This window comes from Halichoeres trimaculatus, unplaced genomic scaffold (genome assembly GCF_033239565.1).
Source record: "Halichoeres trimaculatus isolate MK-OKI-2021-1 unplaced genomic scaffold, fHalTri1.1 fHalTri1_scaffold_4, whole genome shotgun sequence".
Taxonomy (NCBI): Eukaryota; Metazoa; Chordata; class Actinopteri; order Labriformes; family Labridae; genus Halichoeres; species Halichoeres trimaculatus.
Genome location: NW_027437182.1, coordinates 33,218,745 through 33,241,817, shown reverse-complemented (window position 1 = coordinate 33,241,817; position 23,073 = coordinate 33,218,745). Strand labels below are relative to the sequence as shown.

Sequence of the window (23,073 nt, the reverse complement as noted above, 5' to 3'; positions counted from 1 at the left end):
GTATGAACCCACTTGCTGGTTTCCTAGCAACAAGATGCAGATGTGAACCGCAGAGGCGACAGTAAGGAACATGTTGCACTTTTAAAATTACAAACGCAATTTTCAAAAGGTCAAGTTTAACGGCAATTTAAGGTTCTGAAGCATAAACCCGTGAACAGGGATTTTAGAGCTGAGACTCACCTCTTACACTGCACGTGGAGGTTCTGAAGGCCTAAGGCATGTGTGAGGGACAGGCACTCAAGGACTGTTCTCTGAACCCCATCACTCGGCTTAAAACAGAGGAAAGAAGACATGAGTGTGACAGATATACTTATTCACAAAACCTGCTGCTCTGTGATCCACAAACCTACATGTCTGGGGGGAAGTGAATGATTCTGAGAGAAGAGGAGCAGCGTTATTATTATTGACTCTAAGCATGCTGGCCTCACACATAATCAAGTGTGAGCCAAAAGAATCAAAACGGATTTGTTCCTGGTTCTTTCAGCTGTTTCATTTCATTTCCTGCTAAAGTGCTGATCTTTAAGAAAACAGCGGACCATTATTCCATAGAGATCTTATTTACTGTCACAACAAATACATTTAAATTATGATCTCCACAGATCTATGATGCTTGATATGGAAGATTAACAGCATGTTGCATTAATGATGTGGATAAAATCATGTATCCTCTCATATCCGTCCTGCTTTTCTCTGAAAGTGGTGTAAGCCTTCGTCTAAACCCTCAGTTATTTATAAATAAGACCAGAACATGAAATTAATTGATAGATATTTTACGATACAAGGGGGGCTCAAGGATTTAAAGAAGACAACACAGACCTCACAGAAAATGACAAAAATTTGTTGAAAACCACAGTTCAAAGAGTTCACTTGCTGTGCTTAAACTGACCTTGGGGAAGAACCGGCAGTAGTCTCTGGTCAAAACCATCTCCACAACATCTTTCAGGCCTTCCAAACCCAGCATGTCTGCTGCCAGCACCACCTGACTGGAAAAACACAGACATGCCCGTTTCATTTCTTGATCTGTGGCTATGTAGAAGAAACTTCTTAACTCTCAGATAAGTTTTTTGTTTGGTAAACAGAGCAAATCTGAAACGAAAATGATAAAATGTTGTATCCTTGAGTGTCCTGACTTACTTAAATCTTAAGAAATGTTTAATGGAAAATTTCCACTGATGGTGTTGCTACACGCATTTAACAGCTATCACTAAAAACCACTGAACTGGTGATAGAACAAGTGTGCATAAACTGTGACTACCGGTACTTTAACCTGATAAGAAAATGTTAACAGCAGCTCTCTAGAGACTCTTGATTTGGCAAAGTTAAACATTTTTACCAAAAAGACAAAAAAGTGTTGCAGGAATATTAAATTACGGCTCCGTGAGGACGATCCATTTGACGTTGACTGCAGTGACACCTTTGGCCATAATCTGTAGTGTGTATCCAGGATGAAGCTTCATTTTCCCATGAGCACCATCACCCACTGATGTAAAGACATCTTTCAAGAAGCGTATTTGTTTTTAGACTACTTTTTGTTATAGCAAGCAATGATGTAAAAGTATTCATTTGTAACTACATAAAGTTATTGTTTGAAAGGTGACAACAATCAAACTTTGTGAACTCAGTTTGTAGTTTAGTGTCCAGAAGATCAGCAGACTATTTGTTTAGTGTTCCTCACAGCCCTGTGCTCTGAGACGTGTCTGCAATGGGTAACATTAGTGAATCCTGGTTCTGTCCTACCGGAGCTCATCTACCAACTCCAACCTCACCAAGCAGAGCTAACGTAACCTCACTCTTCATTTTATTGATAGACTCTCAAGTTTGAACAGACCACTGCAGAATAACTGCTGACTGTGGGTTGGAATTAACATTATCACAAACAGTTTAACCCGTGTTTAGCCCGTGCTCTATCTGTCTTCTGTTTAACTTTATTCTGCTCTGACCTCCTTTTTCTTTTTGACAGTCCAGCTCCAGTGTCCACCATTACTACAAAATAAATTAAAGAAATCCTGTTCAGCATAAAAAAGGACATATAAAAGACTTTGCTGGCTGGTGTAGCATAGTCAGAGGGACTTAATGTCTATGTGCTGTAAATAGATTTCTGTTCTGCCAGAAAAAACAAACCCAACCACAGATACTAAGAAACAGTATTTATCAATGACCAATTTTGGCCCTGATGATCTCATTTACAAACTTGGATCATGAACAGGCAAATATACAAAAATGACACTATTTGGAGGTCACTACTGAAGTCCTCACATGTCTAAGGTTGTTTCAATGAGAAAAGAAAATGTTTCAGATGTAATACATTAGGGTTAGGGATGCACGATATTGGATTTTTGCCGATATCCGATATGCCGATATAACGAAACCCCTTTTGGCCGATACCGATACTCACAAGTTTGTTTGTTTTTTTCACTGTAAAGTAAGCTAAGTCTATCCTGTACTGGAATTTATGTTACTGTTATTGTGACGGTCTTATTTGTGTAAGAAACACACATAAAACAAGACTAAAATCATTTGATTTTACCATAAATAAGAAAAGTATTATTTTTTCAAACTCAAAACATTCAGTATTGAAATACAGAAAAATAATTTCTTTAGATCACATGAACTTTAAATGTACAATACATTTTTAAACATAACCAAGTTGCATTTGATTATTTTAGAGCTACTGTAACAACCTGGTGACAGACACAGAGCTCTGCAGAGTAAATAAATGAAGTGCTACATTTCATTTAAGGAGCTTATTTTTCAGATGGAAAATAATAATAATCCTAACTGAATAGCACCTTATCGGCTGTGCATATCGGCAGGAATTTTCATATCTGCCGATACCAATAAACGTGTTTTTAAGCTTTTATCAGCCGATACCGATATTGTGCCAATAATATCGTGCATCCCTAATTAGGGTATACGGATCCTGGTATCGGTGCATCCGTGCCCCTCAAAGCTGGATTGGTATTGGAGGAAAGGGACTGATTTGTGGTGCCGATCCAGGCGCCTTTTTTTATGCCAGCGCTCTTGGCTACTTAATTTGACATTTTACTTCTGATACACTTCCTTTGTTTTTTTTCTGCATTACCAGTCTACAGGGTATAAAAGTTTACAGTTGAATAGAGCTTGTGTACATTCTGAAGCTTTGTTTTGCTGGTTATCATTTTAATATTTTACAGTTTAGATGAATATTAACTTCAGTAATTCCATCTACTCATTTTTTGCCTTTTACCCAAAACATTACCAGTCTTATCCCACAGTAAGACCTGCAGGTTATTATCCAACACTGGTATTGGATCGGTATCCGTATTGGACAATACCAAAAGCCCAGGTATCAGAACCAGAACCAGAGAAGTTGGATTGGTGCATACCTATACTAAATCAAGACTTTTTATGCAGATCCATGGCTACTTATCTGGTCATTCGTTTACAGTACCTGGCACTGGCTCCAGGTGGTAGATCTACAATGGCCCCGTACATGAACTGGAGCAGGATCTCCATCTCATCTGGCCCCAAACTGAAAGGGTTAACAAAATGATCTGTTTAGAAGGCATTTATGCTGAAATATTCCCAACCATGATCATCCCTTTCAGCACAAGTCCAAGCACACGCTGCATCTGCATATGTAGTGTTTGCATACATTTGCTGTAATGAAGGCAAACACCATTATGAATGCTGTAAACAAACTGCAGCAGTGAGACCACGTGACTGCAGCCTGAGGGCCACTTCACAGGTTCCCTCTGAACATCAATGCAGTCGCTTTCCACTCTGACAGCAGTGTCTTCCCCCGTTACCCTCAGATCAGTGAAGCTGAGGAGAGTGACACGCTTTCTCTCCCTGGAGGAAAACGTGGGCTTCATTTGCTTCTGCCTCAGAGAGGAGACTGCGTGCGGGAGTGGGGGGATGTCTGTGGTATCGGTGTGGACGCCTCAGCAGGCAGTGGATGAGAGGACATCAATGTGCCTCACAGAGGGATGACAGCGGCTCTGCATGGCGGGAATCTGAGCGAGCCACGTGAGATTCTTCTTGCAGTGGGTGACTGTGTGTGTGTGGAGTTAAAGCACAGCATTGTGCGTGAAACCCATTTACTGTACAGAGCCACCTCTGTTACAGGGCATGAATTATAAATGCAGGGTATGCAGAGACTCAGCTGTGCAGTTACAAAATGAAATGTTGAATTGTTCAGTCAGGATCGGAGGTGTAGAAACGATCCATGTGACCCACTCCTCGATGACGCTGATGCACCAAGTCTTACCCTTGCAGAGTGATGCACTGTCTGGAGCTCTCCATCCAGCTCCCGCTCAGCATCGCTCTGAAGTACTGAGACCGTGCACACAGGATTGCCCTAGAAACCCAATAAAGCAGACAGTTGCATGTCAGATTCACCCGCTACTTTAATAATTCAAATGTCATCTAGTGTGCCTGCGTTTATCCAAGTGGCTTTGAAGCAAGAAGAAGAAAATTACAGTGTGTGTTCTGTATTCTCTGGAGATTGTGTTTTTATTCTCCCTGGCTTCTCAGGATAGTCACTGATGTGGAAATACACTGCCACTGAGGTGCTGCTACTACTTAATTAGCTCCCTTTGAGGACAAATCTCAGGAAAAGATGAAAACTAACAATGGATTCATCCCAATTACAAGTTTTGACTGAATTCATGAATATCTTGTATATTTGTATCATAGAAGTCCAACGGTAATGTGAAAGTATGAAAAGGCATAAAAGACACATTTGAACCTGAATACATGAGTGTAACAATATTTTTTGGTACAATCCAACATCCACTGCCCCGCTGCAAGGATTATGTATTAATCTACGGCTAAAAATAGAACCTTCAAATGCATTTCAATATTACAATTCCCTCTTCTTTGAGACACATATCAAAAAGCATTCGGCTCTGAGAATGTATCAGCAGAGCTGTGAAGGGCAGAGAGCTATTGTTTCAAAAATAAAGGCTTCATTAGGAAGCAGGAGGCCTGAGGCTCAAAGCCACAGATGGGGAAGGGAATCAGAGGTATTCTGGGATGTTTCTGTTGGTTTTGTTTTGTTTTTCGTTGGGATTTTGGGAGCAGTTAAGAAATAATGCAAGCTCTTTGTTTATATGCATGAACCTGAAGAAAACTCGAAGGCAGCAACTTTTTAATAAAATCTGTTTCCTGCTTTGACCTGTGAGCTGTGACTCTCGATTTATCCCTTGATGCCTCCCAATAAAACTGTATTCATCAGTAAGAAACAAAAAGTCCTGGGTCTTACTGATGAACTGTGTTGTGATTTATTTTGATGTATTTTAGAAATTTGCTTATTTGAGCAAAGAGCTGTTTATTGATTTATAAGTCTTAGCATGTTAACTTTTCAGCGTTCACATATTCCTATGATAACTTGACTGATATCACAAAATAAGGCTGTAACTTTAGGGAACAGAGCGGCAAGAAAACTTACATCAACAAAAGATCTAAAAAGTTTGGAAACATCATTTCATATTTAAACCTAATGGTGACTGAGTGAAAAACATCTGACTTTATATCAATTTATGAACCAAAGTGTTTATATTAACCTCTCACTAAACTACATTTGGACTGTGCATAGTCTACTTGTATAAAGCTAAAGCTCTTTAAATTCTGCAGAAACTCAACAACTCTTACAGCTGGCTTATTTAAATTAATGGATTTATCATGATGTGAAAATGTAAGACTTAAAAACAACACATCAGAGGACACAAGACAGGATTAAAGTTATGAAATGGTGCAAAAAGACAAAAAAATAGTGTGTTAAAATTGCCCAGATCCTTATCCTGATAAAAATTAAGGCTGCAAAGGGGGGTTCTGGTAAATTTCAGGAAGTTTCCTGGGATTTTGGCTCAGAAATATTGCAAATTTTCTCCTTTTTTTCGTGTTACCAACTTGAAGGAGGTTTTCAAAAATGATCTTTTTTAAAACAACATGACTGAATGTAAAGTCAACTGTGTACCATGAATCACATGTGCAAACAATTCCAAGCACATTTAATCATCATCAATCACTTCTTTACCAGCTGATAGCATTTCCACTGAGACCACATTTCTCGATCTGGAGTCTAGAAGTCCTGTCCAGGTAAGTTTTGATGATAGTACTGAGGTTAGTATATTTGATGGTATGGTTTTACTTAAAATATTGGACAAATTTAAGGTAAACAAGTGCTCATCTAAATTTGAATCATTTTTAGAAGCTAGCTACCACAAGTATTTTTGCCTTTATTCACGACAATTAGACTCAGGGAAAACTCCAGAAAAATCCCCAAAAGATCATTCATGATGTTAAAAATGTATGTTTTAAAATACTGCATTAGAAATGTTTGCATGCATATCTGCGTATAACGTACCAAATTGTTTAACATTGATGCATGAATAAGACCAGGTAAATACAGTTAATATAAATTTCCTTGGAAAGTTTCCAACTTTGAGAATTCCTGGGATTTTGCAACCCTTATCTCTTTGCATTAAGCAGTGCTACAATTGTTTTTATGTTGATGTGTTACTTGTCTAAGGAGAAATTTTCCATTAATGTGAATTATAGTGGTACCATAGTAGAAGTGAAAATAGATTTTCATTTACAAACATTGTCTTTGTGCTGTTATTCATTCCTATGTGGCTGTCAAGCAATCTTTAAACGTGTGACTGTTTTATCAGAGAACAGACACAGAGGCGTCAGACTGGAGCCCAGCTTCAGCCTGTAGCTGAGGGCTGCAGCAGCCAACACTGTGCTGCAAAGCAACCAAAAACAGCCCAGCTTCTGCTCTCTGAAGAGCGCTCGCTGGCTGCTCCCCTGAGCATGAGCTGGGAGAGACCTGTCTCCATGGTTACAAGCTGCTACTACTACCTCTGCATCACTGAGTGACCACCCTCAAGTCCACAGCAGATGTGAAACCTCTGTGGTGTTTGACACATTGTTCATCTGACTGTGATGTGATGAGAAGGAACAGACTGTGTGCTTTTAGACCCCAGATGTGAGTAAGGAGGCAGAGGGCCTTAAATAGCTCTACCTGTGACAGGAGAAGACCTGCTCTGCTACTTGGATGGTGATGTCACACTGCTCTCCTCTCTGGTACAGATCCAGAAGGTCAGCTCCAAGGCCTGAGGCGGGCTCAAGACCAGAGTCTGAATCAGGCGGAGAATTTAGAGAAAGGAAGGGTTTATTAAAGAAGGTGAAGGCTGTGACTTTGTGAGACAGATAACATGAGTGTGCATGTTAAAGCAGCTTTAAACAGCTCTAAACCACTGAACTGCAAACACATTAAAAAAGGGACACAAAGGGTGTTTAAGAACAACTAAATGATGCTTCATCCACAGCTTGGCCGTGCTGCAACTGGCAGTTTACAACAACATCAACAACAACTACAACAACATCAACAACAGGGCTGTAAATGTGATTAGCGCTAAAGTGGATTATGGCTAAGATAACATGATGTGATGAAGGGGAGGGAGGGGGACAGCTGAGCTGTCACATGACCAAGAATAACCCTCTGTGGTGAAACGTGCTCTTTGTTTACCTGAGTCAGTGGAACTCTGGAGGTCTGTTGTGTCGGGAACAGACAGAGTAATTCCTGGCACTAAGCCCTCCATGTCCAGGATGACTTCAGTGGAGCGCATGCTCTGGTCTGCTGTGTACACTCGCCTGGAGGGAGAAAGCATTTGAGGTTAATTAAAACTGGGTGTTTCACACCTCTTTGAATTATGGTCTGACTGATGCACTGCGACTTAAGTGTCTGAACGTGTACGGCCTGAACCACACAGACTTTGTGCATTTACCCGGTGAAGACTTTTGTAAAGTCACTGCTGAAGTTGCAGCCCAAAGGTTCTTTTGCACCGTCTATTTGAGTTTTTCTTTATTTTAAATCATTGCAAAACAAACAATCATCATGGATTACATTCATTTTCTTATTCATACAGTCTGATGCACATTTTTTTTCTTCTTTTAACAATACTAAAAAACATCATATTACAAGGTAAATCAGAACAGGACATGGGTGTTATATAAAAATACATAAAAATAAAACACACAAACTGCTGAGTTTTAAAAAAGAGGGGCGTTCTGGAAAAAAATGTGTTTTCATTAAATTTACAGTCCTGGAGCCTCAAGAAAAGGTAATTATAAAGATTTCACGGACAATGTCATACTACTCCTTGTATAGGAAGATCATAGAAGGGTAGTCTGGTTGATCCATTTCTTTGTGATTGCTTTTCTTGCTCAGTATTCCAACACTGATTCACGTAAAACCAAAAGGTACCATGTTTAGGTACCTAAATGCATCCTTGTGACTGTGAGGGAGTGGACGAGTGGGACATTTTCCATACTGGACATGAACACAGCATAATAAGGTTATATAATGAGAAATAAATATGTTAAATTGAAAAGAATTGACATTTTATTATCAAACAATTTTTAATACAACCACATAAACACAAAAAAGTACCAAAAATTAGTACCGTTGAGTACCAGTACCAATTGCCAGGTACCGAGCATTGGTACCGTATTGTTTCAAATGTGAAAGGTACCCATCCCTAGTCCCTTCCAGTGTTTTTTGTAGAGAACCTTTGGGCAGTCCCATAACAGGTGATAGTGATTAGCATGGAAACAGAGCCACAGTTCCTCCAGCAGCTGGAGGTGCCTGAACAGTGAGATGACTGAGCAGAGGAAATAAAACATCTACAAAGAGTCTTCTAACCAAATGTTCTCCAGGAGGGTGAGCTTGAGAACGCACTGTCTGCTTTTGAAATGTTTCAAGTGGAATTGTTTTTTATATTGAACTGGGTTTTTCAAGCCTTTGTCACACAGCTGAGTGCTCCAGGAAACGCACACTTATTCCAAAGTACTATCTTTCTCCTCCAAACCCAGTGGAGAAATGAAAGAGACAACAGCCAGATTTATAAAAATGAAATAATAATGTACATTAAAAATGCAAAAAATAGAGCTGGTGATGTAAAATAGGCTGTCATATTGGGGCAACTGTGGCTCAATGGTAGAGTCGTCAATTGGAAGGTCGAGGGTTTGATCCCAGCTTTCGTGCTAAAGTGTCCTGACCCCAGTTTGCTCCCACTGTTGGTCAGTGGTGTGGATGGGTATGAATGTGTTTGATATAACTAATGATTCCCTACAATAGAAGTCTCCGCCATCAGTATGTGAATGTTGTAAAAAGTGCCAGAGAAGTATTGGTCCATTAACCATTCATAATGTTTGTATCAAGCTGCAACCTCTGGTCTAAGAATATGACACTAGGCGGAAGTGCTAAAATCTGCTGTTTCTCGAGTGTCCCCTTGAGGCTAGCTCTGGAAATACCTGAAGTCACATACACACCAAGCCAAAAAAAAAATGTTCTCAAAGCAGAAATTAACCTATTTACAGCCTGGTTCAAAAAATGTCCTGTCTGAATCACTTATTTTACTATCAGCACACACTATACGGGGGGGTGAATTTTTTTCCAACTCGACTGTTAAGAGGATATTAAGATCGTGAGCTCGTCCAATCAGAGGCACAGCTCAGGGTCACGTGACCGACAGGCGCCCTATAACTGTACGCAAAGCCCTTGCCACTACCAATATGGCCGCTATAGCTGATGTGCTTCATTTTAGAAACAGTCAGGTGACATCAGGGAGACTAAGTCCATGTTTTATACAGTCTATGGTTTGTATGGGGAAAGTCAAAAACTGTCTCAAATTTTTCTAGGATGGTTGATCTTAAAAGTGGCCGTTTGAATCACTACAGCAAGACCAAGCCGTATCTGAGTTCACTACAGAAATATGAACACATCCTTTAAAGTATTGTTGAAACCTTCGTTATTTTTTGGACTGAGCAGTCAGTTATGACATCATCAGTCTCCTGATGTGTGTGTTCATGCATAAATATCTATATTTTCAAACGCAATTTGTGATACTTTTTGAGTGTAAATGCAATCAAGAATACAACCTTAGTCCTTTGATGGTTTCAAACCTAAATACAGGATCAACTTTAACTCTCAAATAACCATGCTTTCCTATGCTGCACTGGGACCTCACAATCCTCAGTGCAGCGTCAGGCGCCCTGATTATCTCAGAACATAAGAAACACTCCATTAAACTTTCCAACACCAAATCAAATTACATTCTGTGCTTGAACGCATCACTTCAGGGCCCCCTCTGCCACTTACAAACACATCAAAGAAAATTAATGATGTCTGCACTTTTCACCTTTGAAATGCTGAAAACACACAGCATTGGTAATGTCAGAGTGTGTGGAAATACATCCTTCTGAAAAAGAGACTATTAAGAGACAAAGTCATCTATTAAACTTGCAGCTTTTTAAACCTGTGTCATAAAAACACCTCACATTAACCAAACCCTAATCAAAGGATTGGTCAGTGATGTTGTGCCATATGTTTTGTTTAAATAAGCCAATATTTGTAGTGTAGCCAAATAAGGACAACTCGTTCTTCTCATCCTAATTATAAACTGCTAATGAGACACAGAAGCATATCAGTGGATCAAAGGGACCAAAAAAAATCCTTGAAGAAAACCACACGGCTGCTGCTCTAGAAACTCACAGCACAGGACTGGAATGTCAAACACATCACGAACATTAAAAAAAAAAACATTTTGTGCAGTTTATACATTTGTAAATGCATAATTTGCGATGATGCTTTCAGAAAACACACACCAACACCAGCAAATGCAGCAGAACGAAAATATTGCAGACAGCGCCCTCTGTCAGTGAGTCTGTAAAACTGTAGGACGACTTTCAGGGGAGGATAAATGATGTGTCTTGACATTCTGTCCTAGAAAGCAGAGTTAATGCTTCATTTGAAACCACTGAGCAGGAAAATGAGCTTTAAAGACATTCTGGTTTTTGTAGCTGGACTGTATTTTTTGAATGTCAGGAGGAAAAAAGGCAGGAAAGTACAAAAAGTTCTGCCCCAGTTTGTCCCCTCAGCCAAAAGCCTCAGGTGAACTTAAACATCTTTTTAAACATATATTCACAAAAAATACATGTCTGAAAGGCCGCTTCGTCAAAGTAAGATATCAGTCATTTTTACCTGAAACAACCTTTACAGCAGTGTTTTCAAGGCCTCCAGTCTCAACTGACAGAAGTCATTTCACATTGTATAACACAGGAGCTGCTGGTATTTGCTTATACCAACTGGTTAGTTTTTCATATAATTTAAGAACTTCTTCTCGCTGCAATCCAGTCCAAACAGCTGGAGTTACCACGCCAAATAACTGTCCAAGTCTAGACCGTTACAGAAAAAACAGAAAGTGGACTCCTCTAAAGAGCTGATTACCTCCTCCCACACAAAAAGCAGCTGACAGCCTTTTCAGTTTAAGTAGAGCGAGCCCAGTTATTTGGTTTTCTGGGTCAATTAACGGTATTTTAGAAATAATCAGCATCAGCTGAGACCCGTGCTCACATACACAAGCGCTGATTAAAAAACAAACAAATAGTGAGTGTGGACACTGCAGGCAGCCTCATCTGTGTGGCTGCTGTGGGGAGAAGATAACGTCCCCCAACATGAAAGCAGGGTTTTCATATCTTAAATAATGCCTTTTCAAATCTAAAAGTAAGTGGATAATGTTTGATAATTAGTCTGTTATCATGGACAGAATTACTATTATTTAAAAAATATCAGTCATGGCAGGAAATCTGTAACCCAATGCAAATTTCTGATCCATGATTAATACACAATCTTCAACATGCCACTCACTATGATAAGCAAGAACACTTTTCAGACACCCTCAAGTTTTCCTCAATCTCAAATAGTATCGTGACACATTTGAGGAAAAATCTGTAGCTGCATTAGACACACAAACAAAAACACGTTTTTTGTTCATTGTTTACAAGAAAAACTAACAAAACTACATTCTTGACAATTTCAATATGTAAGTTCACAACATTGTTGGTATCAAAGTCAACAAATAACAGAGAATATGTTCATAGCTGAAGACTGAAATAAATCATCACATCCTATCCATATGTTTTATATATAGTTTATTTTTCACTTTTGCTTGCAAACATTTTTGCTTTGTATATTCTTGATATGACCTTATTTATTCTCTTGTGTTTTTTAACTATCTGCACCAACAGACCAAGACAAATTCCTAGTAATGTAAAAACTACTCGGCAATAAATCTGATTCTGATGTCATCAGATGAATATTACGCCATGAGCTAATCATGACCCATTCTGCTTGAACAGGGGTGGCCAACCAGTCAGAGACTAAGAGCCACAAAATAACTGTGGTACTATAAACAGCCACATCACACACGTGGTCTTACAGACACACTTCCTCTCACACATCAATGAAATGACATAAAATGAAAAGCAATACATTTCTATCTATCTATCTATCTATCTATCTATCTATCTATCTATCTATCTATCTATCTATCTATCTATCTATCTATCTAACTGTCTATCTAGCTAGCTAGCTAGGTATATGCTCATAAGCGTTTGAGAGGACATCTGGAGAAAACCGAAACTTGAGTATCAATCTCATCACCCTAGTATTAATCAATACTGACCCCAACGTAGGCATCAATATATCAATATATGAGATTGATCAGCACACCACTACTCATAACAATATAAAGATCTATATATATTTTTTATGAATTGATTGAAGAGCCACATGCGACTCGCGAGCTGCAGGTTGGACCCCCTGTTCTTGAATTACTGCTTTGAATTCTTCTAAATTCTTTGGTTTCCTCTTTGAAACAGACTTTTTGATAATCCACCACAGATTTTCATTGAGGTTCATGTCCGGGGATTTAACTGGCCACTCTAAGACATGGATCCCGTGCTCCTGTATGAATGGCAAGGGGCATGATCCTGCCTCCACCATGCTGACAGTAGGTCCTGTACATGCTGGAGTCCCTTCACATCAGCAGGAGGAAGATAAAGCTGGGAACTGGTCTCATCTGACCTCAGAATCTTCTTCCAGTTCCTGGCTGTCCAGCTCTTGTGTGTTTGGGCCTAATGACGCCAGGCTAACCTCTGTCTCTCAGTGATCAGAGGCTTCTTGACATCTTCGTGCACCTGAAGTTGTGACCTAAAAGTTTGCCTCGGACAAAGCAGGTGGAACACTGAACGCCAGGTTGGTCTGATCACTGCTGCTGAAGCTCCTGTGATGTCACTTGGCAGTTTTCCCTGCCCTGGACGCTTAGATCTGGGTTTGTCTTCCAAGCTGTTGGTTGGTCTGTGTTTCTGAAGAATGTTTCCAACTGCTGAAGGACTGCATCTGCACTTCCTGACTCTCTGGCAGCAGCTGAACCCTTCCTGGCTGAGAATCTGTATCTTCAGGCGTGTTTCCTGTGTGAGGCTCCTTGAATTTGCTGTTTTGGTCTCTGAAGATCTTTCAAATGTGCTGGATTTCTCGACATGAAGCACGGCAACAAAAACTGTAACTTTTTATAAAAGTAAGACCTTTATTGGTGGATTACTAGTAACAAAATGACCCTAATCCAAATCATCCAAATATGTATCTTTATTGTCATTTTAACATGTTAATTAGATTAATTAATTACACCGCAAATGAACGCGTTATAAAAATGAAAGCAGATTAATCTGGATCCCAAACCCGCGGAGCGTTCAAAGACGCACTTATTTTTAAATGTCTGGCATTTACAAACCGTGTGTCCTACTTGGAGAAAGAGGTGCTCTCGACAAATTTTCAAATTTCCGACGGTCCCTGAATGTATCACACGTGAAGCCAGCAACATGCTCTAAACCGGAGGGAGGGAAGCGAGAGTGATTTGTGACTGCCGTCCACATCGCGTTTATTCACACGTCCTTTTTGAAAATCTGCAGAAAATCAACCGTTTGCTCTAGCTCAATTCTGTAAAAAACAGATAATTCTACACTCTTTACTGCATTAAACAAGCCCAGAATGATCGATATATATCCTGTATTTAAATCTAAAGAATTCTTTGAAAATTTGCTTCTATCTTCCTGGTGTCATGTTTCAGCTTGAGGCTGCTCTGCACCAATGCGCAACAGTTTGTGTGTTCAGAGCATGTTAAACTGAAAATACTTCACTTTTCTTTGATCCAAGACTTGAAAAAAGTGTTTTGTACATAGTTCCTCACAATTTTTAGCCTTTAGCCCTGGTTCTCCTGACCTCATAAAAGTATAGAAGTTCATATTGCAGTGACAGTTGAGTCCACATCGAGTAAAAATGTGACAGAAGCAAAAACCGTCCTAAAAATCAAATCAGCTTATCTTAGGTGCACGAATGTGTAGATTTTGTAAAGATAGAACCATAAAACTTTTTTCATGTGTTCCTTATGCATCAGGGTACCTAAAAATGTGTTGTATACATTCCCACCTTATTTTTAAATGTTTTTTTTAGTGTCTTTTAATGTAATTTTAATGTCCTGGAATTCAAATTCTTTATTTTGGGACCTTAAGCAGATATGTGATTAAAATGCGATTAATTAGATTAATTAATTACGAATCCTGTAATTAATTAGATTTTTTTTTTTAATCCCCTGACAGCACTAATTTTTATGGAACCCATCAATCTGAAGTTTTTACTGGCGTATTAAGGATCTGTTTAGTATTTTGGTTCTGACAGTACTGAAAGAAATAAGAGACCCCAGAGTGATTTTTAATGCAATATTTCACAAATGCATGGGGTGCCCGAAAACTTTTTTCCACCGCTGAATACATTTTTTTGATTTACAAGGAAATCTCTTATTAAAAGCACTAACACACGGCAATGAAAAACAGTAAACGGTTAATCACTGCTGCCCCATCTGTGGTAGAAATTATGATCCAAAGCTGAAGTTCTGAAGACTGCAGTGCAGTCAAACAGAGCGAAGAGCAAAATCTTTGTGTGCTTATAAGTTATCTAAACCAAGGAAACAGAGAAGAGGCCTCAAATCTTCAAAAAGTAGGACCCCTGGTATTATAATGAGGTAATTTAAAGCCATAAAAGTCAAAAAGAAATCAGTTATAAAGACAGAGAGGAAAGTAAAAGCAGCAACCCCTGAAACCAGCCGCCTACCTGAGGAAGTCGCTCAGCCTGAACAGCTCATAGTCAGGCAGGTGGATGATGGTGGGATCTTTTTGGGTGCGTCCACAAAGAATTTGAGGACTCCTGGCCAACAGCACAGCTCTGTGTGCTCGCAGGGAGCCCGAGGCAGCGAACAGAGAAACATCAGCCTCCAGCTCCTCCTGCAGCAACCTGAGGACAGACACACAGCACATGATGTGGAGGAGCTGCTTCATAAACGCCCTTTAGTGGCTGATAACAGGAGGTAAAAATATGTCCCACAACTTTTCATTGATGGAGTGAATCTGCCAGTGTCACATTAAATGTGAATTAAAAGCCTTCAGAGGAAAGTGGAGTAGAAACAGAGGACTTCTGAGCCAGGATCCAGGAGATTTAACCACGAGTCTGACGCCCCAGTTTTCCAATTCAGAGTAACAAAAGCACAGTCCTGAGGCAGCCCATTTCTTTTTTAACCACCATTACTTCTCATCTTCCCTTCATGTCTGATGTGGCTGACCCAGAAATCAGCCGGCTCCAGGCCAGTGGGGCGTACGGAGTTCAAACTCTGGTTCTGAGTCCATTACTGTATCTCTCTGATGACAAGTGGTCGAATTGATGAGCCACTCGTGCGAAGAGGAGACTTCCAGCCCCGTCAGATGAAACCCAGCGAACTGCTTAAATCCACGTGAGGATGACTCTTATGAGCCCCCAGTCTTCCCTGGCGGACTTAACTGTAACTTTGCTCAGCGCCAAGTTAAAAATGTATGATCCCCTGATCCTATTACCCGAGGAAATACCATGGCCTTGAATTTTTTAATGCTATTATATCAAAAATGTGAAATTCTGTAAATCCTGAGGTTTATTTTATGGCATAAAGCTGGGCTCTATCAGTTTATTGTGCTGCACGTCCCCTGCTTCCTTTTCACCAGGAATTAAATTCATATGCTTTACACAGAAGGCATGAACTTCCTTTGGGTTGGTTGTGAGTGTCCTGCGTTTAAGGCTTTTAATGATGACAGAAATTAAATCTATACAAGCTTCCTGCTCTTTCCCTAGCTACTGAGAGGTTTTAAGAATGTGTGTGGGTTGTTTTACAAAGAAAAACATTTAGCAAAGAGTGGATGCAGTACATTTTCTACAGCCAATTTAATCTTGAAAGCTTTTGAAATCATAACTCAAGGTCTAACTGCCTTATTTCTGACGCTCTTAACCAAACCTTGAGTCATTCTTTCTCAGCCTCAGCAGGGCGAACTCTTTCCTCTCCCCAAGAGATGCACGCAGGGTCACATTTAGTGAGGATAGAACAAGAAAAGTAAATGAAGGTAGCACAAACTGAGATTCAGGAATACAATTTCCTAGCTATAGATCATGACTATCACATGCTAGACCTGCAAATTCCCATAATGCACTAACTGGCAAAAAAATATCTCATGAGTAAAACAATGGGGTGTCTGTTTAACCTTTTTGTCAGTGAAACCAACATTAAGGATCAAAGTTTTATTGTTTGGAGCTCAGTGAAACAGCATTACTTGTCATGTCTTTTGTTTGTCTGAATGTTTGCCAGTGTGTAAACAAACCACTATATCAGGGATGAAAAGCTTCACAAAAACTACAGTTCAGTTCCTATCACGGTTTTGTGGTCACGGTTATCGGTTCAGTTCAGTGCACGATGTTGCTGTTTTTAACAACCCAGATTACCATATACCCTAATAATAAGGGATGGGTACCTTTTACATTCAAAGCAATACAGTACCAATGCCTGGTACCTGGCAATCAGTGCCGTGCCGGTACTCATTGGTGGTACCAATTTTTGGTACTTTTTTGTATGTTTATGTGGTAATAAATATTAATTTGTTTAATCATAAAATCTCTAACTTTTACTGCTGTGTCCATGTCCAGCATGGAAAATCACCTACTCTTCCACTCCCTCACAGTCACAAGGATGTGTTTAGATACCAATACAGGTTACCTTTTGATTTTACATGAATCAGTACCTGGTACTACAGACAGAATTCTGTCGATACCTATAAAAGTACCAAATTTGGTACACATCCTTACTTATGTACCACTATTTAGAAATTATTTTTAATCAACTGTCTCATGTCAAGTCATGGAAAACCTGAAAGAATGAGGCTGTTTCCCATTTTGAAAATCATTCAAGCTGAGTGAAACATTGCTAGTTTCAACACTAGCAAAGTCAACGCTAGAAAAGTCACTATTAGCTGTCCCAGAAGTCACTAAAAGTCACTAAATGATGCTGCTAAATTTGCATAATAATCCATTTGCATGTAATTGTCGTGGACTCTTCAGGAGAGAGAAATAACATGAGAGAGACAGCAAGCAGGTAAAACACAACATCATAAATATGTTTACAAATACAAATTAACTTTCGCCTGCGTGATTCATGTGAAAGCAGTTGTCTGCTCGTGAGTAGCAGGAGGAGACTGCGGAGAGTGAGGAGGACTGTCTGTCTGTGTTTTGGATAGGGGAGGAGCTCACACACGCTGCTTATTGAGATCAAAACGCTGTAACCTCGGATTCTCCAAACTCACAAAGTGTCCTGCTCAATCCTTTACCTCGAGTTGGGCATGCGCATGACCAGAGCTACATACTCGCTTCAGACTGAGTAGTAAAACGAAGAAAAAAGAAAAACATGAACTGAACAAAGCACATGCGCCCTGAACTGAGTGAGGGAAACTGAACATTCAAAATTCACATTTTTTATAAACCGTTCCATCCCTAGCATCTATCTTCCCATCTGCATCTGTGAGCTCTTTAGTTTCCCTGAGCTCTCTAAACGCTTGGATTGTCCTGTCACTGACTCCTGACTCAGCACTTCTCTCTGCTGGTCACTATCAGCCACAGCTGATCCTGATTCTGCAACTGTCGCTCAAAAACTAAAGCATCTACAGATTTACAAACAAGATAACAGATGCACTCAGCCACTTTATCAGGTCCACCAGTTCAACCGCTCGTCCTGTCTCTGTGTTTAACCTGTTTCACACTTTTACAAGGAGAAAACCTGCACTCTGTTTATTGTGTCCTGTTTAAAAACACACAGATCACTTTACCAGTAAAATGCCTATTTTCATTTTGGGTCCCTTCCTTTTTTACAGTTTATATGCTCCCCCTTGGTCAAATCATATGCAGTCATGGTATTGTTATTCTTTGTTATGCTGATGACACCCAGCCGTATGTTCTTCTAAAGCCTGGTTCAAAAGACGTTTCCAACATAATGTCCTGTCTCTAAGACATTAAAAACTGGATGTCCAGGAAATTTTACCCCCTTATATACCCCCTTTGGCTCCAGCGCTAACACCACAGATTCCTTCACCTCATTCCTAGCTGCCCTATCGAGTAATATCTGTAGGGAGGCCCGCAGCCTGGGGGCAATCTTTGACAGTAAGCTGTCCTTTGATGCACAGGTGACTACAATGGTCCAATTGTGTTTTACACAACTAAGGTTGCTCAATAAGATAAAGCCCTTTCTATCCTGTTCACGCTTGGAAGAAGTCATCCATGCTTTTATCTTCTCTCAGCTGGACTATTCTAATGCTCTGTGTTTTGGCAATCAAAGACTGCAAATGATTCAAAATGCTGCAGCCAGGCTTTTAACCCGCACTTCTAGAGGCGACCACATTACACCAGTCCTTGCTGCCCTCCACTGGCTACCTGTGAGTTTTAGAAGAATTGATTTCAAGATTTTACTGCTTGTTTTGAAAGCCCTCAATGGTCAGGCTCCCGCTTGAATCTGTGACCTTCCCATTCCCTATGAGCCAGACCATTGCCTGAGATCCTCCAGCCAGGCCCTACTACTGGTACTAAAATCTAGACTGGTGACAAAAGGGGCCAGAGCCTTTGCTGTTTGGACCTCATGAATAAAACTTTATGGACTCTAAAGGAAAATTTAACAAGTGTTTTTATTTTTCTTTCAGACTTAAATTCTCTTCACAAAGAAAAAAGGATTAACAGGAAAATGAGTACGAACCAATCATTAATATATTAACTTTCTAACTTTTTCATTGAAGTAAATAAATTATTACGTTGTTTGATGAAGAATTTGACGTAAACTTTTATTTTAAAAAATGGCCGTGATCCTCTGTCGCATTTGTTTCATGATGAGAATGGACAGAATTGACAGACTGTAATGCACTCCTCCACTTTCCTCAGTTATTGAGTTGACCCTAGGCCCCTTTAAAAGGAGAAAGGTCACAGTTTTACAGGCATAAGCATAAGGTCAAAGGCTGTTTTGGGCAGATATAAATCAGGTAGTCAAGGTCAAAATGTGATATAAGTTAATGAAGAGTTGAAAAACAATGAGCATTTGTATTCAGAGCATGGAAAGTGTTAGAATTTCAATGATGTGTATGTCATTATACTTTTTCTTATCATATGATCCATAATAAATCAGGGGTCTAAAGTGGTCTTATTTTCAAACTATAGCAAGATAGCATTTTTATTTTTACATCTGCTCTGTATTGATGAACAAATAATTGCAGAGCATTTAAAGTTAGAAATAACAACAGTTAAAATCAGAGTACTCATAAGCCTATAGCTCTGCTGACAGAAAGATCATATGCTAGGTTTCTGTTTCTACTGATAAGATCACTGATTATGTAGGTTAAAAAATGCCAGAGACACGCTGAACTCCCCTTCCTTTTCCATACCCCTAAAAAAGCAACTGGAGGTGCAGTTACAAAGATCTTTGGGACATAGAATTTAAGACTATCACTATGATTGCCCTGTATCACTTACACACAAGTCTTTGAACGTACCTGTTAAGGTCTGCAGACAACGCAGATGATAGACATCTCTTCAGCTGCTCCTTGTATTTGCGCTCCTTGGCCTGGAACTCTCTCGCAGCCTCTGTGGTGATCATGGTTTGTTACGTCCTCTAAGACAGACATTAGGGAGAAACATTCATCTGTGTTTCAGACCAGAAGATTTCAAACCAGAGAAGGTACAACCTGGTTAACTCATTAGGGAAGAATGGTGAGACAGCATATCTAAAACGTTAGAAAATGCACAGGAAACGAGTTTGCCCTTAGCAGATTTTTGTGAATTACATGGAAATTGTTTTTTCTTTGGAAAACAAAGACAACTGCAAGTGATCCTAATCTTTTGAGCCGTGGAGTACGTTATGAGATTTGGTTAGGAATAATCCTTGCATGTCATTCAGTTTGATCCTGCAAAACCCTCCACGTCTCAGCACTTTGATTGTTGAAACTGTGTTACTTTTCTTCACCAGCCCCACCTAGATGTTTTGATCTCTGGGTTAAATAAGGTTGATTAAAACTGAATGAGAATGAAGCTCGACCTGCTTTACACACACGACTCGACATGTTTACCAACACTAAAACTAAGATCGCAGAGAAAGTAAATCCGTCACAAACTAGGTAGAATTAAAATGAACAAGATACCTTTAAAGAATTGCTACTAGCTCATTCACATCATGACCTGTTTACCTTACCGTCCGCATGCAGGGTGTCATATCACAGATAGCATCATCCAGCAGAACCAGTTTATCTCTATTTTTAGATAAGTTTCATGAATACAATTACAGCTCTCTTCTACAATAAAAGTCACACAGTCATCCTCTCACATTCACCCGTACAAAAATATGTTTTTTTTGTCTCTTCTCCTAAAAGCCGTCAGCTGAGCAGCACTACTTATCCTTTCGACGCTAGCATGCTAACGCTAGCTGACCGTTAGTTGTTTCTGCAGTTTGAACCTTAAAGCCTGAGAGTATGGATACACAAACAGACCTGTTGACAGAAATGCATGCCAGTATTTTCTCGGTTAAATGTTAAAATTATGGTGGTTAATGATCGTGAAAGGGCTGACCCACTGACCGTTGATGTTGACATCATTGCTCCACGCTGTGTGTGTCCACTCCACCCACAGAGGAGCTGCTATGGAAAGACGTCACAACGCGGAAGATACTGCGGCTGCGCACTGAGGGAGACGCACAAGCGGCGCAGGCTGAATGTCGATGTCCCCTTAATCCTAAACCCCTGAACCCTTACTGACTTAACTGGCGTCACCTTGCAACAGCTCAAAAAGGTACACCCTGAACAAAATTTTAATTCTCGCAATTTACATTTTGCACTGTCTGTATGAAGGTAAATTAGGTGCAAAACGAATTCAAAGTGTCTGATCTTAAAAAGCTTCTATTAAGAGTTTCAAAATGCAAAATGCTTGAGAAAGCAAGTTTTTGCAAACAACAATTACACTGATATAGTCTGTTCGTCAGCTGATCAAAAGTTAGGTTACAGACAACAGCTCAAGAAAAACCTCGAAAAAGAAAAGATTTTTTCGTTGAGGACCAAGTAGGCTAATGAGAAGCTCCACCACCTGTTGATCACTTAAAAATTTGTTTCAGCATAGGCTACTAGATACAATTTAAATAGTCAGACATCGCGGATGAATTAATCAAGGTATAGGCGAAGGATATGTAAATTAAATGTTTAAAACTCTGCTGTATTTTACTTTCTCACATCCACGCTGCTGAATCACTGCAGCGATTTCCTTGCAGGTGAGTTTTTATTAGGATTCGCTCTGCTTTTGCAACTGCCAAACAACAGGGCGTCATTTTCTCTCTGCCTCTGTTGCTATGGCGTTGTCAATTACCAGCATGGAGAAGTTTACAGTATTGCGTCCCTTCATGTCGGAAAATTCCATGGGTTGGGCAAGCTGAACACTGAAAATTTAAGGGTGTGTTATTTTAATCATGATTGTTTTCAGCCGCCACATTCATAAACACCTGATCACACCTACACCATGATTGGCCCTGGTACGCACGTAGTGTCCGAAATGTTTTAACTGATTGAGTGGACGAAAATCAGCCTATAACATCTAATTCACTATACAGTTAGTAGTGAGTAGGAAATGAGGGAAGGAGTGAATGATTTCGGACACGATTAATTGATTTCACATGTTTTTCTTTTATCACCTTCCGAGGTCACGTACTGTATCTATGGTAACAAAAACGTGACCTTTGAACCCGGTTACTTTAGCGCTCCGAACTTGCATTATTTCACTTTGTAAACAAAATCGACTGCTGTCGGACCTGTTGCAAACTGCTCTGCTAAATAAGTAGAAAGTTGTGAAAAATCGCTATCTTCAGCTCAGATTGCACACTCGGATACCTGACAAGAGGAACACCTTCGAAGAACTTTGTATTAAAGGATTTTGACCGCAGAAATGGCTTTTAACGGACGCCGTGCTGACCACCAGCCTCTGCTAACCTCAGCACCCCACGGACAACAAAGTCCACTAGTGAGACATCCTTAAATTTTCACAATAAAGTGACTTATTTATCTGAACTTAACTCATTTGATACATACCACCAAAGGTTTGGCTCATTTATGTTAAAATGTTGAGTTTAAAGACAGTAAATCAGGATTTCAATGTTATGCTAGCGGATTTGGAGGTTTTGGTTGTACTCAATGTTTTCTTGATATAAAAGAGTTTTTCTTGTTGGAAACTTTCCCGATTTAACCGGAACAACCCGTTCAATTTAACCCTCAAGATTTACTGGTTGGGAAACTAGTTTACTTCAATCAGAAAATCTCAAATTTCTCCAATTAGCTGTCAAAATTTAATCACTAAAGATGGCGTCTCGGCCGGTTTGGTTCTCTTTTAAAAATGCTAAAAACAGTTTTAGTTTTGTTGTTGGAGATGATGAGGGCAGAGTTAAAGTTTATTGGACCCGCTTTGCAGCTGTTTTGTCAAAAATATAAAGATGAGTCTGTTAATAATGACTGATTTGTAAGTGTTTAGCTTGCTGTATTTTGGTCTTAAGGAGAAGAAGAGTTTTTGAAAAACAGCCTCTGTGTTACGCACATGATTAACACCTCGGTTTTTTAATCAGATAAGAAAATCATTGTCAAGCGGCTGACAGTTTTATCCACTTGTCATATTTAACTAAATTAACAAGCTAGTTGGAATGCAACACTCATTGTAGATGTGCGCACTGACGCAGGAGCTTTGTGGACCATGCTCCTTATCTCTTTTTTTAAAAGTGGGAACGCCTTAAAAATGGGTGTCTCCTCATTTCCATAGTAAAATCGACATTTATCAATCTG

The 23,073-nt window shown here is 39.7% G+C and overlaps 1 protein-coding gene across 1 annotated transcript in view; it reads right to left on the bottom strand.

The window, feature by feature from the left end:
- Positions 1–20,991, bottom strand: part of btbd8 (BTB domain containing 8) — a 41,821-nt gene extending 20,830 nt beyond the window's left edge. The window contains exons 1-9 of the mRNA XM_074667656.1: positions 20,839–20,991; positions 19,762–19,880; positions 14,999–15,178; positions 7,517–7,641; positions 7,010–7,124; positions 4,250–4,339; positions 3,431–3,511; positions 887–983; positions 181–269 (exon numbers count right to left, since the gene is read on the bottom strand). Coding sequence (XP_074523757.1) covers positions 181–269; positions 887–983; positions 3,431–3,511; positions 4,250–4,339; positions 7,010–7,124; positions 7,517–7,641; positions 14,999–15,178; positions 19,762–19,865 — 881 coding nt within the window. The 5' untranslated portion in view covers positions 19,866–19,880; positions 20,839–20,991. The remainder of the gene's footprint in view (positions 1–180; positions 270–886; positions 984–3,430; positions 3,512–4,249; positions 4,340–7,009; positions 7,125–7,516; positions 7,642–14,998; positions 15,179–19,761; positions 19,881–20,838) is intronic.
- Positions 20,992–23,073: the final 2,082 nt, after the last annotated feature.